General features: G+C 42.8%; 1 protein-coding gene across 1 annotated transcript; it reads right to left on the bottom strand.

Annotated features, from left to right (window-relative positions):
- Positions 1-6,883: 6,883 nt before the first annotated feature.
- On the bottom strand, positions 6,884-26,619 carry LOC118769383 (BEN domain-containing protein 4-like). Its single transcript, XM_036516416.1, has 5 exons — positions 26,099-26,619; positions 11,650-12,219; positions 11,156-11,250; positions 8,217-8,457; positions 6,884-7,122 (listed from the first exon to the last, which is right to left on the bottom strand). The coding sequence occupies exons 1-5, from the start codon at positions 26,538-26,540 to the stop codon at positions 6,884-6,886; spliced, it is 1,587 nt and encodes a 528-aa protein (XP_036372309.1). The 5' UTR covers positions 26,541-26,619.
- Positions 26,620-26,850: the final 231 nt, after the last annotated feature.

The following is a 26,850-nucleotide window of genomic DNA, read 5'->3' as shown; positions in this document are numbered from 1 at the left end:
GGAGCTCTGCGACACAGCCCTGCTCGGCAAAGTGTAGGGCTTGTTGGTATTTTTTTTTTTGGGCGGGGGGTTGCAGAGCCCCTCACAGGACGTGGTAAAAAAACATTTCCCCCTTACAATTGGTACCGTTTTTATCGAGTACGATTTTTTTTTTACCGTTTATATTTGTACCGTGTAGCCGTATGGTACCCCCTGATGCTAATTATTCATACTGTCATGTTAATAATCTATACCCACCATTTCATAATTATATTCTTCTGTTATAGGCCAATTCGTACCCGAAATTTAATAATTCAGATTTTTTTTATTGCAACAGGGAAATTATACGATTAAGATCGACTTTGTGTTAAACCAAAGTTGTTTGACATCCATCCCCACTGCTACTTTTTTCCTACAGGTAGAAAGTACAATGGAACACGTGGACCTGTAGTAGTGTTGCCTTTGATGATGCAAAGCTCTCATGTATACTTGATGCTCGGTGTTTTGTGTGAAGTTTCATCTGAAGGAGTTACGTAACAGCACCAGAGGAGGAAAAAACTGGAGTAAGGGCTCACTGCTCGCGATTCTGTGAAAGTGGTAGGGTTTCATCCAAAGTGCATCCTTTTGATTTACCTCAACCAAAAGTAATTAATCACACATGCTCCAGTGTATCGCTGATATGTAAATGCTTTATAGGTAAAACATCAGCATTGAAAGCTGCCATCTGCTAAGACACAGATAATGTAAAGAATCCTATTGTATGTAAGGCCGAAAACAGACATATTGCTTTATAACACAGTAGTAGGCTGAATGCCTGCCCACCATCCAAATGAGCAAACAATGTGTATGCCAACAGATGGTTGTGAAGCTAATTCATTACTAAAGATGAATATTGATCAACTTGGTATCAGTACCAATACTAAATTGAATCAAACTGCCATTTTATATGTAATGCTAGTATCTATGGGTTAAACTTCTGAATATGGGTATTCAGAAATTTTATATTTGTTACTCTACTGTTTCAGGAAGATGTCCTTAAGATTCTCGGTAAGTTTGGAGCTTTAATTTTCACAGTGGTGAAATAATATATTAGTAGCTACAGCAGTACGTATGGAGGAATCCCATTATTTTGTTTTATTAAGCAAAAACAAGCAAATTCTTAATAAGTAGCATACCTGCCATTCTTGTATGGTTCTGTAACCAACAGCACAGCAGTGGAGGTCTCATAGAAACCTCAGAATGCAGTTTGTCTTCTCCCCTTTCCCTCTCTCTGGATTGAACAAACTCACAGTGAATACGCTCATTTTGACCAATATTCTGAAAAAAAAAAAAATAAATAACATCCTGGAAAAATGTAAAGTACTTTAATTGGCCCTGGATAGCCACTTGAACCTTTTTGAGGGCTCACACTGAAATTATAAAACACTGACTTATTTCAGGGAATCAAGTATGCATTCACTTTTGATTCACTGGAGAGAGGGAGTGTAATGTTCAGCGAAAAATTGATGGATGGATGAATAAATAAATAAATAAATAAAAGAGGTCTCTGTTCTTCATTTAAATTCTCACACTATTGGAAGCTATGGAGCATCTTAAAAGACATTTGTTTGTGGCTGGGTGTTGCTCTAATGTTTTGCTCATTGGTTTGTAGTCTTGCCGTTTACCTTTCAGATGCTTTCAAATCAAGGGGGCCTTGGACACAGAAGAAAAATTCTCAGTTGTTAATTGACTATACAGTGCTATTGCCCCACAACAAGACCACCTTGACATTAATTTCCCCTTGACCCTGAGAGCTGTATATATATTTATTTTGTGAATACACTAGTGAACCATGAAATAGAAGCAGAGTAATATTACTCAAAACATTTTTAATATGTCCAATCTTGGAATATGTTAATCATTCATAAGATTTGAGTCCAATAAGCAGAAATTATGGAAGGAACTTTACAGAACACAAAAATATTCAAATGTAACAGCAATTCAAAAGGTACTTCATCTGATTCACAGTGTTTACATGAACAGTCACTTTGATAATAAAAAAATATGTTTGAAAGTGAACAGTTGGTACACATTCACAAAGGTCATTCGAACTGTAAGCATCACAACATTAGAGGCATTTTGGCTGAGTTTTCAGGGTAGACTTTCTACATGGACTCTATAATGGACTGAACATGTGTGCCTCCATTTTATTTGAACAGAGAACCTGTTATGGAAAGATACCTTTGACACCCAGGAAGCCTGGTGTGCATGTGGGTGCTGTTCAAAAGTCTTAAACGTACATTGTAATGAATTTAGAAACGAAAACTTTCTGTGTATGTTATATTTTTTGTCTTGCAATACATCCCTTAAGTCCTGATGTCAAGGTTGACTTTTATAATATTGATGGACAAACTCCTGAGTCTTCTACAGGTTGTGTTGCCAATCCAGTGCTTGTCTATCATCTTCAAATATTGATTGTCCTTAGACAGATTTTTCCTGGGTTTGCCAATTACAGGTGATGTTCCTCTGTACTTGCTGATTTGATATGCTTGTCAAACACTGACTGATGCAAGCCTCTTCTCCCAGTACTCTTCCTTCTTCATGCAATAATACATCAATGAAGAATCAGTTTAAGACTTTTGCACAGCAATAGGTGGATACATGTATATATTTATGTACATATATGTATATAAGTGCTTTTTCTTGTTTGTAAATGCTTACAGTGAAAGGCAAAACAGTATTAAAAACATCCATATTTGAAAACAAATTAAAACTTTAATTTGTTAACATAGGAAGTTGGAATGTTTGTTAAAAAAAGCAGCATGGTCAATCAATTAACAGTTTCTTACCAAAATGAAATTCCTCATTCTGACATGTACAGGTGGCTCTATATAAATCCAACAGAAGTTTCACTGTAAGGCATTGTCATGACTGTCTTTCTTGTTGTAAAAAAATTACATTACATGTTGTAACTGTAATATTCAAAAACAAAACCATGGAAATCTGGGATAAATGCCTTGAGTCCCCTATAGATGTGAATGTGTAAAAAGAGGGAAAAGTGGTGAACAATGAAAAACTGAGGTGCTATGTACACATTCCAGTCAAATAAAAATGTATTTGGTTATTTTTGGATGAGTAAAATGATTGCTATATATATACATATTACATATCATGTATGAAATTTGATATATGGAATAACTTCATTTTGGATTCTGGAGTCTGAAGTTCTCACAAAATCTAAAAGTATCTGCATTTGATCTGCTAAGCTCTATTTAATATTTATGGAATGCCAAGATTTCTGAGAAATCAATTATTTTTAAATGAAGGGCACTTCTCATTGTATGTCAACCATTTTAAATAAACAAAGTCATTATTATGTGTCTCCTTTTCAACACACACAATTTGTCAGCCAATCTTATTTTTACAGGCTACCATTATATTGTACAGCAAAACTATCCAAAACCCTCATATTCTGAAGCTCAGCAAACAAACAGGTTTAAAATGGAAAAAAAAACAATTACTACAAAAGCTTTGGTTTTTCCAAGAGCACCTTTACCTAATAAATATTAAACTGTTAACTAAAAAACATGCATTAATAAGGTATATAGATTAAGGATGGCAACAGTCTAAATACAGACAAAATATTTAGGTCTAAATAGTCCAGTAGATAAGGACATCTGATTATGCATTTTGGCATAGAACCACAAAACTTTGCATACCTCTAAAATTTCTTGATCTGAACAATGTCTTCACATTTGCTGAACATGTCTGTTTGCTAACAGGGGGCAATACAGACTGCCTTTCAACCTGTATCTTATACACAGTGTCAAAAGCTGTTCAGCTCAAACTATGCCTCAGGTGTTCAGAGTTCCACAGTTCAATACCAAATTGCTCAATATTGCCATTTGCCTGTGCTTATCCACTATCGGGAAGAGGAATGTGGAGTGTGTGCTCTGGAGATGTGGATGACAATCAGCCAATTGAGTCATACCCTAATTAGAAAACAAAATTGACATAAAAAACATGCGTTGTGCACATTGTGACTTCCCCTGTAAGCATCCCCCTTAGCCCAACAGTCTTTTAATTAATCAGGCACATATTCTCTACACAAAACCAAATGTTTTGCCCTATCAGTATCTCAGACAATAAAAAATGACTTTCCTGTCACAAACTTTCATCTGAAAATGCAAAATTGACTTTATCATGTAAATGTAGGCATTACTATCCCTTTGAGATTAGCTGAACTCATCTCTTACATTAAAAAAAAATGTAAGCATTGTTTGAATAAAGTGCTGAGCCACTATACTTTTATTTCCTGGATGTGGTGAAGCCAAAACTGCCAAACCATAAAAAAAGACAGAGTACTGCTTTGAAGAAAAACAGCTTCTTCCACATATAGTAAATTAATATTGAGGTTTGAAAAAAGGCAATTATGGAAGACCAATAAATACACAAATAAAATGCTTCTTGGCTGATTCTGAAGTACCAATGTGTGCATTTTTATTACGGATAAATAAGGCCCCTTTTCCATAGCATTGTGGGAGTGCTTGTTTATTAACTGCTGTACATGTGAGTATTTGGTCACCCTTTTTGACTGGATGCGACTCTATATAAAACCTTACTCTCACTCACGCTTACACACACATGCACCCACTCAACTGTGAGCAGAAACACACTGTGGACTAAGCTGTTCTCCCAGTTCCAACTTTACAATGATTGTTCTCCCAGTACCTACTTTATGGGGTGAGGCATGGCTGCTTGGAGCAGGAGCTTAACAGAGTATGAGGCTTTGAGAAGTGGCTATGAGGCGGCAATGAGAGGTGGCTTCTGGGAGTATGATGCTATGAGCGACAGCCTCTGGGCATACAGTACGAAGCTGAGTACATGCCTGGCCTGCCATGAATTTATGCTGGATTCGCTTAAAAAGGCCCTTGGTCCTGAGATGTTGCACAGTGGTACAGGGATCTGAAGAGACACTGGCACACTGCTCCTGAACCTGTGCCACTTCCAGGGGAGGCCATGGAGACAGCAGGACAAGCATGATCAGACGAAGAAAGTGGATTTGGAATGTGTAACCACTGCACAAGTGGCCATTGGCTTTCATATACAGGGCTTGCATAACTCAGTATTTTTTGTCATTTGATGTATTTTAAACACAATGTTCACTTTTTTCAACTCTTTTCAGCTCACTTTTTAAAATGAGCTGTTTTCAGCAAACGTAAAATTTTAATTAATGGCTTAGTAGGTCACTTCATTCAGTTAATTACATTTGTTACATTGAGCCAATGGCATTGATCACATCAATGGCATTAATCTCTTTTCATCCAACATAAAGAACTTTACTGGCATGGGAATTAGACAAATGCAACAGATATTCCAATAATCTTGCTGAAAACAAAACGGAGAAAAATGAGAGAAATACAAGCCCTGATCATACAGTATACAAGCTGACATAGAGGGAAGGGGACCAAAACTGAGTGCAGTGTCTCATACTGTAAATATTGCGTGGGTCTTTCTTAACAGCACCTCTGTATAGGGAGCAAACATGACCATGTGATATGTGACATTTAACAGGAGTGAAATTCAACTAAATGACTGACAGTTAACCTGACCACAACCAAGTGGCGGCCCATTAGGAGATGTCGTGCACTTAAACGACTTCAGTTCATTTGACAGTATATACACTAGTTATGCCCCGAAGAGAGTGACTGTTAAAATTAATTTCTAGGAATATTTACTCAGCAAATAAGATCTGACCATGTGCCCATGTGTACTGCTGTGAGAGGTTTTTAGATTTGAAGATTTTCGTGAGGTGAAGGAAGGTACCTGTAAGGGAGACAGTGTGTCGGGAGGGGTGAGGTGCCAGGCCGTCCTTCCGAAACTGACCACACTCACCTGGGGGAGCGCCCCTCACCCTGACAGCTCAGAATGCGAGCAGTACAAGCCTCAGATGGCTGTTTTTGTTGGAAATGCCAGTCTTGTAAAAGCAAACTGTCAATGCAGTAATGAGGTGTGTGAGGCCAGGTGATGGATGGAGAGTTTAAACACCTGCGCCCACCTTGCTTGGATTGGCTGCCAGAGCACCAACTGTAGGAGACTTTGATGATGGGACCAGCACTTGCTGTGAGCCAGACAATAATATGCTGTTTGTCTCTGGCTGGTTCCATCTGACACAGGCCCCTCAAGTTGTCCTGCGCAGCTAGCTTTGAGATATACTAAAAAACAGGCATGTTACTGGAAGTATTTCTGGTTAATTTTTGTCCTAAGAAAAGCACATTAAGTCCACCTCTACTGCTAGTGTGGCGCTGAGACTTAATTCCTGCATACTGACACCTACCAACTGCATGGATGGACAGACCATTTCCTCAGTCTGTGGAAGGGCATGGTATGAAAAACATCGTATAACATTTTCATAGTATTGCTGTGACAGCAATCAGACAAGACTGATGCTACATGTTTCAGCAACATGGTGTCAAGGGAATGTTTGCTGGGATTCTTTAATTTAAGCTGACTCATTGAGGAACATGAATAATGACCATATATGTTAAACTCTAATCTTACTAGCCACAGCCTTAATCAAAATCCTTTTCCTTAGCAATGATACCCAGGTTACTGATAGCAGCTCCTTGTTTGACAAAAGGATGTGCTCCTGCCAGCAATATCAGTGAAATACACACTCTGAAGAGGTGTGTACCTCAGAAATATGTTTTTACTCACCATAAGAGAAGGATCCTGACAATGAGATGATCAACAAGAACAGAAGACGGGAAAAAAAACAAACACAAATTATGCGATTTCTTCCCAGGATCAAAGGGGGCTCCGCTGCAATCTGGAATGTTTACTGAGCCTTACAGAATTCCCAGAGTTCCACAGTTCCGGCACCGGGACATAAACACGAGGACCCCGTCCCTGCCGAGACCCGGACTCAGTCCCCCTCCTGGGAGCCACGCAGGAAGAGGTCGTCCTGGGACACGTGGCCGTCGAAGCCCTCCAGGTAGAAGCTGCTGCTGCCCCCGCTGCTGCAGCTCCCGCTGCTGCCCAGGAAGGTGCCCACCGCCCTGCCCTGCCGCGCGTGCCCCACCGCGTCGCTGAACACCTTGTTGATCTGCTCCTCTGAGGGCATCCACCAGTCCGGGTTGGAGGCGCAGTGCATGCGGATGAACTCTGCAGGGGGGTCGATGGGAGGTGGATACAGAAAGAAAAAAGAAAAAAAAGAAAAAAAAAAAGAAACACAGTTACAATAAACAACACTAATATCAATATTGCCTCTGGCCGATATTAAACTCTGGATGGCTGAATGTTGCATTGTGGTTCACATCCTGGGTATGACATTATTACCCCACAAACAAGCAGGTTACTCAGCTGAAGGAAAAATGAATAAGAATAAGAATAAGAATAAGAAATACTTCATTAATCCTGAAGGAAATTTGAGTGTCACAACTGCACCGTCCGGCACACATCAAAAACAACAAAAGAATAAATTGAATAAAATAAATAGAGAGGTATACAATACAACAAATAGAAAGATGTTTGTGCAATTATGCGTTGTGCGGTACTTCTGTAGCTCTCATATAATAAATAAATGAGAATAGTGAGATAGAGAAGTTTTCATGCTTGTGCTATGATTATATACATAGTATATAACGAATTATGAAACAAGAATAAACAAGGGTAAGGTTATTGCTATTATACAGTATGAAGTGCAGTAGAAAAACAGTTATGTGCATAACAATGGTAACTGTATAGTGCAAATCCTGACCAGATGGCTAGAGAACAGTTATTGTCCATGTGCAAAGATTATGTGGGGGGGGGTAACAGCACAGGGCATCAGGTGCCAGTCAATCCCATGTTGCAGCAGAGAGGGGAAGAGTTGTATAGTTTGATGGCTGCAGGCAGAAAAGACCTTCTGTGCCTCTCAGTGGAACATTTGGGGGAGATCCGCCTGCCACTGGAGGTGCTCTCCATCTTCACAAACAGTGACACAGAGAGCAGGAAGAGCTAAACACATGGTGGAGTGTGTCACAGTTCAGCCAGGCAGATCACAGCTGACAATGTTTCCAGGGTAACTTAATAAGAATATGGTGACTTTCTACAGACATGACATTAACAATTGTTACAAAGCAACGTGGTTTCCATAACATCCCATGACATCATAATTAACGCCGTGTGTTTAACTCTTCTCTGAATGCTGTGGCAGCGTCCACAACATAAGCAGCATTATCTCGCATTCCTCGGTGTGGGCCGTCGTGTCTCAGTACCTCTGAGGCAGGTGACTTTGACGGGGTTGAGGGGCCTTCTCTCCGGGCCGGCCTCGCCCATCTGAACCGATCGCTTCCTCTTGCCCAGGCCGCAGGAGTACTTGAGCTCGTCGGTGGTGAAGACGAAGCGGATCAGGTAGCGCAGCAGCCGACGCCCGTCCTTCTTGGAGGAGTTGACCGCCTCGTCCCACTGCTTGTTGGTGATGAAGACAGGGTAGTTCCCCAGGAGCTGCTTACTGCCCTGGGAAAAAGGCAGCGACGGGCCACAGTCAGCGCACAACAGTAAGGGTATTAATGTTATAAAACAGAATGAAATCATTACCAGCGTGACCGCAATGCACACGGTAATATTGCTCTTATCCACAACACAGTACAGCTCTCATGTTTCTCTCCTGCTGATCAACGCTTCCGTGATCTATCCTGTTTTAGTCATCATTAGATACGCTTTCCAAAAATAACTACTTAGATTTTCACAGTGATAGTCGGCCAAGTCCTTTTGTTGGGCAGTCATGGCAATCATTTTCAGTTAAGCACAAAAGTCAGTCAAGAGACCGTGGAGAAGAATAAACAAACTGATCGTGGCATTGTTAAACTACCTTTGAAAACTGCTACGATAACCCACCTGTTTAAAACATCTAGCAACAAGTGAAAGGCGGGGGAGTTTTTGCACAGATTCTATATATTGACGTGTCTTCCGTAACACTTGACTGAAAATGACTTTTTCTTCATTCTCAGAAGCCTACATGCATTTGCATGCTGATCTCCATTTTAATAGTCACTGGTTTCATGTGCAGCTTAATTCACCACACATGTATCACTGCAAGAGGTGGCTGCCACTTTACAGTAAATGAGTAATTTCACACCCAGTAATGATGCAACTGATATTGCAGCCCTGCACCACAACAATGAGTGCTACATATTTGAGTTATAATGAGAGTGTGGTTATGACAAATTTGTCCCAAAACAGCACTGTTATTTCCCCCTTCTATCTACCTAAATGGAGCCATGTTTTCTGCAACTGTGAAATATGCTGTAAACAGGGTGATCTTACATGGTAGACACAGCCTTGGAGAGCACAGGACACCATCAGGGGGACTTCTCATGGTTCCACATGTCTCACACCAAATAAGAAAATGACCAAGAAGCCATGAGTAACTCTTTCCTATCCAAGCACATGAAAGCATCTATTAGTACGGAGCTAAATTGCATGCCTTTAGTCTTACTTTATAAAATACAACATGAAAAGTCAGTGATATTTCCTTCTGATCTATTTTCTCTCTTTTGAACATGCCAGATTAATAAAACCATTTTAGATAAAATGGATAGAAAAATGTCCTTATTTCTTTTTAGTATATAGTCAGAATAGAATATAAGAAAGAAAGCCTAAAAATTTGAAGTGTCCCATGGGTTAAACTGACTGTGCGGAGTTATGTATAAATAACAGTAGACTTGAACATTATGCAGCTCGTCTCTTTTGTAGCTCTCTGCACATGAAGCTTGGGCCAGGTAAATGAAGACAGCAGCGAGATGAAAAGAAAACCACAGAGCACCTTCCGCTCAGCTTCTGGTAGAGGTTGAGGTGTTCAGTACAAACCCCCCCACCCACCCACCCAAAAAAAAAAAAAACATCACAGGTCAGCACGCTTCATAATAACAATGTAACACAATGACAAAAACGCCATGTTAAGGGTGTGCTCTCTGACGCTTCCCCTCTGCATCGCCATGCCGACGGCAGCTTTCTACTTTTCCTTCATAGCCAATCAATGAATCAGCTGTGAGGGGGTGCCTAACGTTAGGGGGGTGTCTGTCTGGCTGTCGAGGTTCGTCTTCCTCTGCGGTGCCCGGGTTGCTTTGCAGATAGCTCTTATCGTCAGGCTGTTTTCCACAAGCCTCGCGACTCTCTCGTTAGGTAAACGGCCCCCGCGTACGGGCCCCTTCTTACCGCGTCTCTCAGCCTGCAGCTGGCTGATGCATGATTCATTTTTCGCTGATCACGATGCCGTGCGATGGGGAGTTTAATTTCCAGTCTCAATGACACCCTCGCCCCGGCGAAGGCAGACCTCAGACCAGACCGGGAGATGGGGCCGGAATATTAATGACAGCCGTCTTTCAGTGGACTGTTTTGCATCCAGCAGCTGCGCTGAAATCTGCCACCGAGCGTAGCCGATTCAGACGAGGACAGAGGATTAAACAGCATAAAGGAATATCGACCAAGGGCAGGATGCAGAGGCACATGTCAAGCAACGCCTCTGCGACACGGACATTTTATGGTATCTAGCACATTCTGTGACAAACAAAATGTTGAGGAAAGCCCAATTGCAAACATTGTGCCTGTAAGTAAATGACAACGCCAGACAAGCGAGATCCTGATTTTTGTCACGTCACAGGTAACCTACGACAGTGTTTGTCAGAATGGTGACTAAACTGACAAGAACGTCATGATACATTTTTGATATTTCCTATGGAATGCCCCGCTAGCTAGTGTTTCATTTTACATGAAAATGCATGAAGACAACTGACAGAACATGTAGAATGGACTGTCTGGGGAGCAGCACTCTCAGACTTTGCACTAAACAAATCCTCTGTGTTCTGTGCGTAATGCGAGTCTCAATAACAAGAGCAAAATGATTTATTATATTTCATTCTACAGGAGGGTACAGCCAATTCAGTATGTAGCCAAAATGCACATTGGTATTTCCCCCCTCAGTTTCAGTACACACCCAAACACAGTAATGATTCGGTCACAGTCTCCTAAGACAACAGTTTCTATCAGGCAAGCTCTAACCACTTCCTGTGGGTGTTTTAAAATTGGTACTCTTCCACTTGAAGCTGCACCTTCGGGTACAGAAATGAAACTACGTATGTTACATAAAAACTCTTGGTCTTGGCCCTGACCCTGAGCTTAACCATGACCTTGCTGCAGGGGACAGTTTCCTTACCTCTGTCAGCTGCTCCTCTGGTGACGCTGGCTGGCTAAACTGATTGTGGTGCAGCAAGACCCTCTTAAAGAAGTCCAGCACGGTTTGACAGGGAACTGCCAGTGGAGAGAGAAAGAGTGAAGGAAGAAAAGAGGGAGGGAGAGAGGTAGAGAGAGAGCCTCTATTCATGCTAATATATCTGAGAGGGGAGGGTGGATTGATCGCATTAAAAAGCACTGATTTGTGCTCTGAAGTACCGGGCGCATAAATAAAGCCATCAGGTTCAGGCCATTAGTGATGGGCATGCACTTCAGATATGGCTGTGAATTGCCATTTTAAACACATGAATGATTACATAACACACACTGGTGCAGTCCGAAGCAAACCCTCATTTATGCACAAAAGGATGGCTGCACTTGGCAAAAACAGCTGAGCCAGAAAGCCTCGCCTGTCTGGCGCCAGTTGATAATACAACAACAATGTAATGAGATCAGCCGGCCATTAGGGGGCAGTACCTGGTACGCCGTCCAGCTTGCGCCGCAGCTCCTCGTTCTCCTGCTGCAGGCACAGCACCTCCTGCTCCAGTTCCAGGCAGCGGGGGCAGCAGCTCTCTTCCTCCTCCTCTTCCTCGGGCAGCGTGGAGGAAGGGTGTCCCTGGGACTCGGAGGGTGTGGGGGAGTTCCAGCCCCCCAGCGTGTGGGCGGGGGACGCGGAGAGGGGGTCGGGGTCCGAGGAGTGGCAGTAGTCCCCGCCCGGGGCGTGGCCGTGGCTGGGGCGGAGCCCGGCGATCAGGTAGCCCTGGAGGGACTCGGTGAAGGCCTGCAGGAAGGCCGAGGTCTGCTGCTGCCTCCTGTGGGCCTGCAGGGACTCCGGCCCCGCCTCCTGAGCCTCGGGGTCCCCCGCCAGGCATGGGCCCCCCGGACGCTCCGCTGCCAAGTCCCCATCCTCCTGCTTAATGCGGGACATCAGGGCTGATGATGCCGGAAGGGGCGGGGGCAGAGGGTCCAAAAACTTGCCATTGTTGTTGAGAAGACTCAGCACCCGACTGCACTGCTGTGCAAAGACATCCAGGATCAACCGGTTCTCTGGGAGAGGGAATCAAGGACACGCAGCTTCTAAGTGCATTGCCTTATATGAATCGAAACATCTACTGAAACGCTCATCCTATTTTCTTGCCCATAACCCTTCTACTATGGGAATAACTGTTGCTAGGGACATTACAGCGCTACACAAAGCATCATAGAGAAGACAAATATTGTGACACATATACACAGATTGGTAGTCACCCAGCCTGTAATGCCTTCTTCTGGAAGTCGCTAAGCATTAAGGGAAGAAGCACACAGCCCGTCTCACCCTAACATACATTCAGTAAAGAACAGCACATCCCGCAAGCCTTCTGTCTACACACAACACACATTTAAACAACTGCTCTACATTTATCCCCCACCTTAACTAATAGGGCATGCAAATTTAGGTTTGTCTCTCCCATGCAGGGTCTGTGGGTGACATGAGATATTGATATTACATAAGTTCTGTCACCAAATGAGAGACAGGGTTTTGTTTTTAGACAAACAGAAAGCACATCTGCTTGGAGCTCTGCAGTTTCCACCTCTATTGTTGACCAGCCAGTGGAAACTGATTAGCTGACTATGTAACCACTTCCTGTCTTGCTAAATCTAGGCAAACTGTGCACCTGGTTATTTCTACAGAGGCGGCTCAGTTTAACCATTCTCGATATCTGCATGTAAGCATCTCTGTATGGGCTTCCATTTTGGTGTGCAAGCTTGGTTGTTTTCTGAGAAATTAACAAAACGCTTGCACTTAGACAGCAGGAAAGCAGCACCACGTGCTATGGCCACGTGCACAGGCGTCAAGACATGCGCACATGTATGCGCGCACGCACGCACACCCCAGATAAACCACTGCTGCTATCGTTGTCCTTTTAAGTAAAGTTTCCGCTGTTATCGTCTGCAGTACTCTTATCTAGACATGACATATTAGCCTATTGTTGTTTAAGTTCGTATTTGTCTCGTGCCATCTTTCAACTGCCGGAGTAGTACAGAAGGGAGAGAAAATATAAATTGTCTTCCATGACATTGGCCACATGGACTGCTGGCTGTCATCCAACCACAGCTCTTAATGCAATTGTTTATGTCAAGTCTGTATCTAGATAGATACCTATCTAGATACCTTTCGTTTTGGCACAAATCAACTGTTATTTGGAAAAAAAAGACATCTGCCCTGTCCATTGTTGAACATACACGCTGGCAGGAAACACGATCCTTCTAGCTGTGTGTTTTCAGACTTCAGTGTGTTAATGTTTTTTTTATTCTGATCTGGCTATAATCAGAATGGCCCAGTATTTACACTCTGACTGCAAGTCATAGCCACCAACCATTTCTCTCTCTCTCTCTCTCTCTCTCTCTCTCTCCCTCCCCTGCTTTTCCCCCTTCTCCCTCTCCCCACTGCTCACTTCAGCATTCACGCTGGCATCTGCTCCATTATCGGTCCACTTGCCTTGGGTTGACCTTGCCTGAGTACGCAGTTACACACTCTGACAGGCCTGATTAAGGCATGTGTGGGGCCAGATGAAACGCTTTTTATTCCTGGGGCTCGCGCCTCAGCGTCTGCTGGTGATTACTTTTAATAAATGCTCTTCACTTTAAAGATTTGCAATTCACTTATGGTGCACTGCCAGACAAATACACAGCAACGATCTCATGGGAAACGCCTCTGACCCCCATTCATTTGCGGAACACAATTAAATACACTTCTTAAAATACAGAGGAAGATCCATTCATTAATCATTCTTTCAGGGGTCATATTAAAACTGGGTTTCATCATTCATTCATATTACAACTTACAGTAAGTCTGTGGTCATCATTCAAGTGAACTAATATCACAGTCTTTCTTCATCTTTTATTAAAAGTCATATCAAAGTCATTGTCAGTTGTTTTGTTAAACAATTATTACCTTCCAAGTGTTTCTGATGACTATAGGATATATTGTGAGCCAGTGGTGGCTGGTGAGCTGGAAACAGGGGAAGCCCAAACAATCTCATGCTGTAGCTTTCGTAATAGCACACAAATTTATATTTTTGCAAATAGCACAAAATCAAGGAGGATTAAGCGGACCAGGCTGAAAGTAATGATAGATTAAAAGGTAATGTTTGGGCTTCCCCTGTTTCCAGCTCACTAGCCGCCACTGTTGTGAGCACTGCCACCCCCATTCCTTACTTATGAGGAGAGATGTCCACTGGCTGGTGTTGAGCTGAGAGGGTAAGCGCCTTTTGTTTTTAAACCTGTGGTGGACCTCCACGGGTCACTATACAAGCCACTTACTGCAACTGCAAAGCTCTCCCGACTGCATCCAGCCTCTGATCTCTGACCTTAGGACCTAAATGCACCAAGAGCTGCAGGTGGCAGCAAGTGGGGAACTCATTCAAGCACACACAATGCTGTCTGACACCACGGATCACAAGTGAACCTGCAATACCAGTATGATCCCTTTCTGTTTTACTGTGCACCAGCTGGACTTATCTTTCTGAGGTGGAACATGTGGCATTAGGGTACTTCCCTCTTCCTGCTGAAGCAAGTACTGACTTGACAGGTTCGACAGTTATTCTTGGCCTCCCCAGGAGATATGATCTTGTAACACTTGAGATGCAAATGGAGCACAATGTGTTTGGGTATTCAGGCCAGGTAGTTCCATGTCAATGTTCTAAGGCCTGCTTTCCAATATTACACCCTCAAAAATATCGAGAGCTGCCCAACAGCGCTACAAAAACACTGAAGTGTGGAACAGGCATCATCAACGAGCATCTGCTAGCTCTGCATAGAACAGTCACACAGCATCCTACACTGACTGTACAGTCCACCTGTGGCACTTTACTACTATATCCTACTATAAGACCTTTACCACTACAGACACTGCACCAGCTAAACAAACATGCTGTATTAATGAGTCTCAGGTAGTGAGTGAAAGCTGCTTTTGATAGGGGCAAATCAATTATAAGTAAACATGCAAAGGGATGTAACAGAACAGAATCATGCAAGGACCAGCCAAGGACACTACAGCAGTACACAGTTATTGTCAGCTGTAAACATGCCTCAGGCCTCCATTGGAAAAAATACATTATACAGCTCAGAGTTAATTATCAGTACAGCAACTGCACATTACACTACTTTACGTTATCGGCATTTAGCAGATGCTCTTATCCAGAGCAACTTACATAGGTTACAATTTTATCCATTTATATAGCTGGATATTTACTCAGGCAATTGTGTGTTAAGTACCTTTCCCATGGGTACAACAGCAGTGCCCCAGAGGGGGATCAAACCAGCAATGTTGTAGCTACAAGCCATGCACCCTTGCTCTATGTTACTCTGCTGGAAAAAGACACTGCAGGAAAATGCTGAAAATGGCAGAAAATAGGGCAAGGTCATCTTAACAGAAGAAGTCTGTTTGAGAAGTGTCTTAAAAGGTCTTCTTATCATTTAATCTGCTCTTGCCTTTTAAAGCTAGGTCTTTAGACTAGGACTAGTCTGTTCATTTGTGACCTGGTCCATGACAGCAGTGCACCAGGGTTCAAAGTGTGTGAGTCAATTTTCAACGCACAGAAGACATGACACACCAATGTGGTACTGACTGCAACAATGGCAGTAGGCTGGAGTCATAAATGCCAAATAGCACATATTTGGTAAGAGCAAGTTTCTAAAAATATCTAACATTCGTAGGAACATAAATGGTTCAGAAATCAAGTGCATCAGAATTGAGTACACAATATGTGTCATTCATTTTATCGTTTAAGGAAGGGCTGAGTCAAGGCGTGGGTGAATGAGCGTCCATATGTGTGCCTGCCTGTGTTTGTGTGTATGTGTGTGGGTGTGTGTGGGGGACATATTGCCATCACCACTTAATCTTGCGGCTTTGCAAATCTCGTTTTCTTTTTTAAGCGTAATAACCTTTCCAAGTGTTTCTTTTTCACTTCAAAATGGCAGCATGTCTAATACACCCCTTGCATTAAAACAACATGTACTCCCAAGCCTCTTGCCTAACGACTTAATTTAAAGGGCAATCACAATTTAGATAATGCATTCCTGCAGCACAATTCAGATGGAACATTATAGTCTAGGACAGAAATGCTGAAAATTCAAATGAGGTGACAACATTAAAATAATGAGATGTCAGAGCGAATGTGTTTAGTGCCTTATATTTACATTTACTGCAAATAAACCCTTTGGAATCAAATGGAAAAAATGATTCTTTAAAATGAAGACATCAAATGAACAAATATCTTGATAATACCAATAATCATCAAATCACAGTAATAAGTAATCTACAAAGTCCACTAAATTGTCTGAGGAAGCAAAACGGCATGAAGGGAGCTGGAATAATGAGGAAGTTATGCTGTTTCCATAATTTTTTTTTTTTTCACACCAGCAGTTTCTATTTTCGCCCTCACAGATAACATTCACGTTTTGAATAATTGCCCTGGGGCCCGCATTACTCATGGTGGCAGTCGGTGTATTTTTTCTTTCCCTACTCCACCCCATCTCTCCTTCTCTCACTCTTTCTCCCCTCTTTCCACCTGCTCTTTCCTGATCTCCGCTGCCTCTCATTGACACTAGGTAAGAGGCCAGTGGCTAAAACAGACAAAAACCACTGAAAACGGACAAACGTCATGTAGACAATTCTTGGGGCTCAGATTCCTACATTTGCATCTCATTTGGGAGACGAAGATACGAGCATTTAAAAAGAGGCCAGGCACCCTTTTATGATCCCAACCCCCCCCCCCCCCTGACTCAAATAATAAAAAAAAAAGCTCAAAACTCCACATGCCCAAAAGACAGAGCCCCCCCCCCCCCCCCCCTCAATCTCCCATTTGTTTTAGTACCGCTAAAGTAATGATTTCATGCAAAGGAAGCAGTGGTAATTATCTGCTTTGATGGCAGCGATGTCACCCACGTGATCCGCAGGTTCATGTTTAAGTATGCTTTGCTTTTCAGCGGCAGATACAGCTGTGAAGATTTATTCATACGTGTGCTGCATGTGTCTGCCCAGCGAGATGTGTCTGGTATTATTCCTCCTCTGATGGCACACAGAGAGAGGCTCATAAAATTTCATTAAAGTCGACATGTGCTGCGAGAGGGAAATATACGACCGCCATTTATTTTAATCACGACTCTTTGGAGAAGCTTTTAAATGCAATTTGCTTTATTGCACTGAATTTGGAGAGGCGGTTATGCATCTTTCCCCCTATTCCAGGGTACTAAATTAAAAAGATTGCCCCCCGCCCTGTTTTCCCCCCCACTCTGCCACACACATACTCAGAGACAGACATGAATAAACTAGAATGTAAAAACGCATTTACAGAAATGCAGAGCCTATTGAGGATAAAAAGGCACATAAAGACATGCATTGCAACAGACACAAACCAATGCAAAGCCAAAAACACACAACCACACACTCTCTCTCACAGACAGACACACACACACACACACACACACACACACAGTTCCATCCTGACCATACATCAGGGGCAATTGTTCTCATATCTGATTCAATTGATTTTTGTCTGCCATGGCTTTGTTTGTGGGTATAATGAAACTCTGCCTCTTCCCTTCCCCAGTGCAACCGTGGTTATTACATTTATTTTAGACTGAATTCTCTCACATCTCTTTGCTGGTGCTGTCTCCCAGCAAACAAAGGCTTGCCAAGATGCAGGGGCCAATTACATGCCGTATTACAGTACAAAGGGGTGCATTCGGCACATACATATTCACAGTGGGATGGGGTCAGGGTCCTTTAAGGTCTATGCAGAGACCAGGCACCTCATGCCTAATCAGCAGGATGATTAACCTGCCAGTCAAAGTGCAGAACCTAAAGGCAGTAAGTCAGAAGAGAACAGGACTGATAGCCAAAGTCATTACCTAATCAATTAGATAAGTAATGGCTGATGCAGAACTGGGCTTGGTCAGCACTTGGATGGGAGGTCTCCTAGGACTGCTAAAGGGAGTGGTGTCAGTAGGCCAGTAGGGGATAGTCTACACCAGGACCAAGGCCAATGCACCAGCGCAGAGATGGGGATATTACGTATCTTTTGGATGAGCTGTTAAACTGAGGTCCTGACTTGCTGGGGTCATTAAAGACCCAGTGTTACTTATCAGCAAGAAGAGGCGTTGCCCCAATATGCTGGTTGAATTCCAACGCTGTGTCATTCAATGGCCATCTAATCATCATCCAGTATATCTGCCAAAGCAGTTCCCTCCTGCTGGTAGTTGCTGAGTGTTCCGGTGCAAAATGGCTGCCCAAGTGGGTGCTACACATTACTGGTGGGTCGGGGTGAGTCACATCTCTCCATTGTAATGTGCTTTGAGATCCTTGAAAGAAGCTATATCTGTGAAATCCATCCTTATTAATCATTAGGATTTGAGGTAAGAACGAATGCAAAAAATAGGTTCTTGTATTTGTGAGGGTTATTAAAGAGTTAAAGTCTTATTAGTGTTACATTAAAATCTTATATGATGACTCATACGGCATATGTCTCTGTCAGTTATGATTCTACTGAGGTCAATTTCAGCAATGCATTCCTGTTCTATGCTACAAACCACCTGCACACATGGAATCTGTTTGTTGCATATCTTTAAATCAAAACCTACTTATTCAACCTGTCCAGTAGCTAAAGCCATGAAAACTAGTCTGAGGACAGAACTGTCAAGCACAGTTAATGGGCACAATGTCTGGTTTTACAGCAAAGCTTGAATCAAAAACACTTGTGAGTGATTGTGGCTGGTGCCTGACGATGATACAGGGGTACACTGATGTAGTACAAGGGTATAATGGCCTAGGTGCACCTTAATCACCATGTTAAAATGTGTATCAATAAACAGTTACAGTGTGGCTGGCAGCTAGTGATTAGACAATGGTCACTTTATAAATACATTAGATATTGTATAGGCATTCATATTCTGATAAGGCTTGGTGCTTAGTCCTGGCATGCACTTGTGTGAAGATACAGAAACAGTTACACTGGACTAGGAACAAAAAGTTACTCACTGCTTACAACACCACTCTGGCGATCACTGAATTCTGACCCTGACTGATGTCAACCTGACATCAATATGCTACCATACAAATCGTCCCAGCTATCTGTAGACCTGTTACACAGACTCCCCAAAGCAGTAAGCAAACTACTTTGGGGATCAGATCAAATAAACACAATCCAACAGTGGCGTAAGCAAGCATATAAAAGGCCAATGAGATTTCTCACTGGTGCGGGTTCATTTTACTTACTCTCCTTTGTTGATAACTTACTCTTGTTGTGAACATAGAGTGCCCTTTATATTTATTAATAGCCTTGACTTAACAGGAGCAAAAAAAAAAAAAAAAACAAGCTATCAAAAACAAGCATATTGGATCATTTTTTTATTATTACATTTTTAAATGTTGTACTTTAAATAGAAATGCCCAGAGCAACCATTCAGATGGTTCACATATAATGAATTTTGATCCAGCAAACATGAGGGTCAAATTTATTTACACCTTTAAGCAATGTTTAAAACAAAATCCGACAAAACATATGCATACCAATATTCTGCTTATTGGCATTTCAAAGGAAGTGTCTGGAGCTACACAGAGGCGTCCTGTTTCCTTATAGTACCAAAAGAGAGGACACACAGGCCACATTAGTATTGTGAATAATCATAGTCAGGGTTAGAGAGCTCTCTGACAGCAGCAGGTAAATGTTCACTGACCTCCACAGGCTGGAAGGTGGCTATAAAGGAAATAAAAAAGCGGAATCTACCACTTTCCATATTAGTTTCCCTTATTAAGAGTCTATCTTGCCACGATAGACTGTCAAAGCAGTGGTCAGAGAGTCCCATTTAAAGTTGCATGCGTGAACATTGCATTCTGGCTGGGTTGCAAGCAAGAAGCCTCTTTTGAAGGCGAGCCACAAAAACAGGCACCTAGAATCTGGTGAATCGCATCAGAATGACAACCGGAAGCATGTCTCATTGTCAGGTGAAATTAAAATTGAGTTTTTTGGACATGCTTATCGCCGTGATGTTTGGAATAAAAAGGCGAAGTTTATGTTGACAAAGAGCCCATGCCAAGTGTGAAATATGGGATTATTATGTTTTGGGGTGATTTTGCAAATACAGGTGCATACCAGGACATTTCGGCCAATACCTAGTTCTATCTGGCAAGAGGGTCGATTGGTCGACTGTTGGCTGTTAGATAAGAATATTTTAGCATAACAAAGATCCTACCTATTTAACCAAATCTACAAAAATTGGCAGAGCTCAAAATATATTGTGGTGGAAAATTTTTGACTAAGTGTATACCTCATATGCAAATTATAAGCATTGCCACTTTCACCCCACCAGAGAAACGTGGGGCTTGACATGGTACGAATAAGCTTGTTGCTTGGTGGAGATAAAAGAGCATGAAGATGGTAGGCATTGCCAGTAGATGTTAGTTTTTGATTTTAACCAGTTATTGACATATTAAATCAGCCATTTACTTTATCTTTACTATGCATGTGGAGGTCTGGAAGTATATAAGGAAACCAGACAGTTTAATGTGCTAGGCTTAAATAAACAATATATATCCTATTATACTTTGTATGCATGTGAGCAGAAACTAGAAAGAAGGGTTAGAAGTGTACAGGAGACTATGGGAGGGGTATGCTGCTGTGAGAGATCTGTATGCCGTAAGTTACAAAGTATGGCCTGTCGTTGGGGCTGATAATGGGAGTTAGACACTGTTCGGACATTGCCCGGAAGATGGACCTTGAGTTTAAGATAAAAATAGTTGGACTCTGTAGTTAAGCTAAAAGCAAATAATCAGTTATTTTTAGACATGTGCAACCTGGGCAGGCATTGCCAAGCAGATATCAGACAGGCGCATGTGCGACCCTGGCAGGCATTGCCAATCAGATATTAGATAGGCACATGCGCGACCCTGCCAAGCGTTGCCGAGTAGATATCAGACAGGCCAGAGCAAGTAATTAACAATTTTTTATATATTAGATATGCATGGTCTTGGAGATAATAGTGTACAGACAAGGCGGGATAATTATTTGTTTTTATAATTAGACAGGTGTGATCTTGAAAAAAACGATAGTGTACAGAAAATGTGTTATGAAATTGAAGGAGGGGGCTTGGGTCTTGAGAAGGTAGGGGAATAAGCATAAAAGAGAGATGCATTTAGGGGGTTTATTTAGAATGATTGGGCAGAGTGAATGTGTATATTGCTCCACGCGGACCAGCCCGGCTTACTGTTTGTGATTTGTAATATATACAATAAACCAATTACATCAGACTCTTGCGAATTACATTTCTTCTTTATTGGGAACTGGAATTCACTTTCTGAAATTATTACAAAAGGGTATATATAAATTACATAACTTGGTGAATTATTGTACAAGTGCGTAGGGACCCCCCGGTCTACCTGGCCCAGACTGGGAATAGTTTTCCACCACAATATGTTCTAAGTGAATCATTTCAACCAGACCTCAATCCAACTGAACATCTGTGGTTTGAAATCAAAGCAGTTCACAAATGAAAACCAAAAGCTCTGAAGAATTTAGGACAACAATGAAAGGGGTAATAGTCAAAAATCCCACTCAGAAGCACAAGAACCTCACAAAACACTACAGGAAGCATCTTGTCAGTATAATCCATGCCACAATAGGAATAAAATCCATTATTTCTGAAAAAAACTGCAACACTATAAAGATTGAAGTGCAAGATTTTTTAATGCAAAAAATCCAATGCACATGTTTGATTGCATATTTATTGGTCGTATTTATTAATAAATACAGAAGGCACTGTTTGTTCACAAAACTGTCAATAAAGGAGCAGTAAGCAAACTACCGCAGCTCACTTCAGCATGAAAAGACTGTACAACATCATGTTTCACAGAGTATTGCTTAAGGAAGATTTGTTTTTCTCTAGAGACTCACAGAGAGACCAGATATCCTGTAGTCGGAATCAGTTCAATCTGAAACACACCTGCTAAAGAGCAGCATCAGTTAATGAAAAGTGCAGAATTATCATCTCAGACTTTAAAATCAGGTGAGTTTGCTCCCCATGGAATCAGTTTGCACAGTGGCCTAGATAGAGATTTTCTTCCGATTGGCGAATCAATCAGCACAGCTGGTTCATGTAGCATTGCTGTGAAATGGTTGCAGAGTTTAACTCTGAGTAGCTCGTAGTGATGTCCTGGGTCCTCAGGTCAACTGCTAGAGTGGAGATTTGCTGGCTAACAGACTTCGCATACTGCTTATTTAACACATTGACACATCCCTTTCAAGCCTCATCTGAGAGCACAGGCAAGGCTATGACATCACTAAAGTCACGCATGGCTGGGGTGGAGTCTGTCTGACACTGGCTCTCAATAGGTTAAGGTTCAACACCTTAGTGGTTGAAGGGCAAGAAAGAACCCTACCTGAGCTGCAAGTTCAGTCTACCGAAACCTGTTGCATTTTTACATTGTGTCTGTGACAGAACCAAAAGAAGAGATGTGCAGTTTTCAGTCATGTTCTTTGGCTTATTAGTAGAGTTAATGACCCTGTTCCTGTTGCAGTCAAATGCAAATTGAGTTTTTCAGCACGTGCTCTCAAGAACCACAGTCAAGAAGGCTTCATCAATCTCAAACATTTCTTGGAGAAAGGGATGGTTATCCCACAGACTATGAACATGCAATGAATGGCTTATATCTGGTGCAGGCCTTCAAGCCACAGAACCACAAGCCCATATGCCTTGTTTCTACCAGCATGCATCAAGGTGCACTTAAGTCTGGCCATGCTAAAAATGTCAGTCCCTCATACAGCCAGCGGTAGGGGATGTCGTTGTTGAATGCAGGTCAGTCCAACATTCAACCACAGTACTAGGACTAGATGTGGGTAGAGCATTGTTACAGGCGTGACCTTGTTTATCGAACAGATGATGGAGGAAGCAGTCTGCTGCAAATGCAAGCAGATCTGTACAATCTCCTACAAAGAAAACTGATCTTTTAGAGTAAGCATACAATGTGGCCAGCCAGAGAGAGACATAGCTGGTTGTTTGGGAAAAGGGGTCAAGCGAGGTTCTTTCGGCACTTACTAGTCAGCTGTGTGCTCTGTAGGCTGTGGCTTACATATCAATGTGGCTAATGGAGATAACCTCATAGATTAGGCTTGAAAATTTTTGCCCAAAGTATTTCTGGCACCACTACCTGCCTTTTTGAAATCTTCAATCAAAATAGGTCATTCTAGGCAACAAATTCATACAAACTAGCATGTAAACATACAGCTATACATGTTAATTTACTGTTTTCAATGGCCTTAGATACTGGTTTCATGCAGCCAGCTTTATACAACTCATACAGTGATCCAACAATCAGCACACTATTTAACAGTCAGTACATATAACTGTTTTGCTTACAGGTGTATTTATATTGACTACTTCAGTCTACATAGTCAGACTTGAGCACCACCAGGGGGATCTCTTTAAGTAATCAATGTCAGAGACCTTCTCGAGCTTATATCACATTGTGTAACTGTTACATGGGAACATACCATGTGTTCATTATGAGTATGTGCAGCATGTAACCCATTGAAACATCTGGAATATTACTGGAACTGCTGGAATTATTACTACAGACTACTAACAAAAAATCTAGAATGTGTGCTCAAAACAAGTATCTCGGAACTAACAGTACATTTTAAATTTTAAAATTTTTGTACTATAGTGTGGGGTGGTCTAGGTCAAAAGGGATATTAGACTGCCAAAGGAGTGGATTCAAAATGTTTTAAACAGTAAAGCTTGATTCTCATTTTTAAACATCTATCCTCCATTTACTTAAGAAATCTCTTTTTTTTCTATAAATGGAGGAGAGGTTATGATTGGTCCTTTCATGCTCACAACAGAAGACCTTTGGCTCATCACATGCACTGCTGCAAGCCTGTGACCAATCCTGTAAATTGTCCTACCATAAGCTGCGTAAATCATCTGATCAGCCAGAGTTGCAACCACAGTGTATCAGCATCTGTTTCCAGACATGTTCTCACAGCTCAATTTCAAGAGGGCATTAACCACTTGTTTCCCAGCAAACACGAGATACTGCAAACACCCCCAAAAAAGCAAATGTTACTCAGTCCACAAAAACCACCAGCTCTCTGCCAATGGCACGACAGTGAGGTCAGACCACAGTGCTGTCAGACAGAAGCCTTAGAGCTCACTTGTTCCTCGTCTGATATCAGTTCAGCTTGTAGCACCAAATGGCTGCACAAGCACCAACAGCCTCTCCATCTCCTTCTCCTACCAACATCACACCCCTGCCTGCGTTAGCATGCCAGCCTCTAATCCCTGGTGGAGACGGGATCTGCTATCTCCCAAGCCGCAGGTGTCAGCGGACCGTGTCTGCAGGGAAACGAAAGCGAGGCGGGGTTTGAAGGCTGGGCCCGCCTATGGGCTGAGAGATAAGGACACTTATCTGCCCTGCCTTCCGGTATTCTTAAAACAATGTGGCTGACACGACAGCACACCCCTCTTTGCAATGGGGCTATTACTCTACCTTCTGCCTCAGTCAAACCCCCCAACAAGCACAGAGCTCAGAGTGATTCATGTGCATATGCATGTATATGGACACTCGCTCATATGCACACACAAATACATTCACTCACAGACACTCACTCGCACATACACACACGCACACAAGCACACACGCAGACACAGACACACACACACACACACGCACACACACACACACACACACACACACACACATTCAACAATGAAAAAACCAATATATAAATATGCATAGGTTTATGCAAGCCAGTTTTGCTGTCCTTTGTTCATGATTTGACATGTCATCATAATCACAGGAAATGAAAGATGATGAGCAAGGTGGAGATTTTCAAGGTCAGAGGTACAGGAAATTCTTCTTGAGAGACATGGTGGGGACAGAGGCCATAGATGCACTTAGAAACCCTGGACCTGGTTTGCAGCTGGTTTCAGTGTTCTGAACACACACACACACACACACACACACACAGTATGGGAGGAGCAGCTGGTGTTCGAAGAGACTTTGGTCTGCAGACACATATTGGCCACGCCTCATCGGTCACCACTCATCAACATACACTCATCAACTGTCATCGCACCTTCGCTGTCACAGTGTATCTCTCACAAGGACACGCACGCACAGTACACACACATAGACACCCCCCCCCCCACACCCACACACACACACCCACACACACCCGCATACGCACGTACGCACGCACACACGCACAGCCAAGGCATGTAGTGCATGTGTACTGTAAGTACAATCCCCATGAGACAAAACTGATTGTTGTCTATAAACGTGAGCACATTGTTTCGCATTGAAATGGTTAAACTGATCAAATATATTCTGCTTTTTTGAAGAAAGGCATCCGCGTCCTCTACGTAAAATCATGACGCAAAGATTCTGAAATATTTTTCTGATTCCATATAAATCATGTTTCAAAACGCGTGTTGCAATCCTTCCGTTCGACAGACTAGTTACTGATATAAGAGCAACTTGAGCAACACACATTTCAACTTGAACACTGATGGAGGCAGCTTAGTCTTGAAAGCTTACTAGAGTCTATAAAAATTCAAACGAAGTAAAGCAAAACAAAATATTTCGGGATTCTGAGTCCATCCGCTTATTACGACAAAGTGAAAGATACATAACACGTTGCTACAGAAAACATCTCTCCATGAAATGCTCTAAATGCTCAACGTTTACATACACGCGGAGTTTACATTCAGTCAGATGTCTGAATAACCACTTAAGCACAGTAAACTGTTTGTGGAGAGTTGTTAAAGATGCAGGCAAAAGCCAAGCCGTTCCTCGTGCATTTAAGAAATATAGCAAGCATACGTAACTACATACAACTTTCCCGTAGTTGTGTTCGCACGAAGTAGTAAGCCACACTAGAATAGCTACCTGCGCTTAGTCCTTGGGTGCAGTCTGGAGGCTCGTGGATGGATGCTGTGGAGACTTGGTGCCCAGCTGTGCCGCCGACCCTCCGCGGGCTGGCCGACGATGCCGCTGCCGCCGAGGCTGTTGCTGATGTAGATGTCGCGACTCTGAAGCTGGGCCCGTTCTCGTACGGGAAACGCTGGGATACGTGGTGGTGCTCGCTGCTACTGCTGCTGAGGGAGGGCTGCTGATGCTGCAGGTGCTGTAGGTGCTGGTGATGGGGGTTAAGATGTTGAAAATGATGCCCGCCCCCGCCTCCTCCCAGATGCGGGATCGCCACCATGGTGGGTCTGTCATATCTTGCCTTCCCCGCGATCCGCTTGCTGGGGAAGGTCTTGAGAGCGCTGTAGGGGCTCCGCTGCCTGCAGATTTTGGACACGCAGGATCCCTCGTCCGCCTGCTGCATGACCTCCTCCGTCGCCGTTTCAGCTCGCTGAGAGACCTTGAGTTCCTTGTCGCGTTTCGTCCACCCTTCTATGCGCGCGTGTGCGAGTGTCAGTGTGTCGTTTACCCTTCCCACTCCTTACCCTCTGTCTCCGTCTGAGTGTCCCCGGCACTCCGGAGAGCCGTCTACAGACAAGCCACCCGGCCAATCCTCAAACGGTACCGCCGCAAAAATGACAAAATTTACTGCTTCTACCAACAGGGGGATACAGGCGGGACCTGTGCGTCTTGTGACTGCAAGGTGTATTGCATCCGCTTCGGTTTAGTAGCGC

The sequence above is a fragment of the Megalops cyprinoides genome, chromosome 22, assembly GCF_013368585.1.
Source record: "Megalops cyprinoides isolate fMegCyp1 chromosome 22, fMegCyp1.pri, whole genome shotgun sequence".
Classification (NCBI taxonomy): domain Eukaryota; kingdom Metazoa; phylum Chordata; class Actinopteri; order Elopiformes; family Megalopidae; genus Megalops; species Megalops cyprinoides.
Note: the sequence above shows the minus strand (reverse complement) of the source record. Positions and strands in the feature narration are given on the sequence as shown.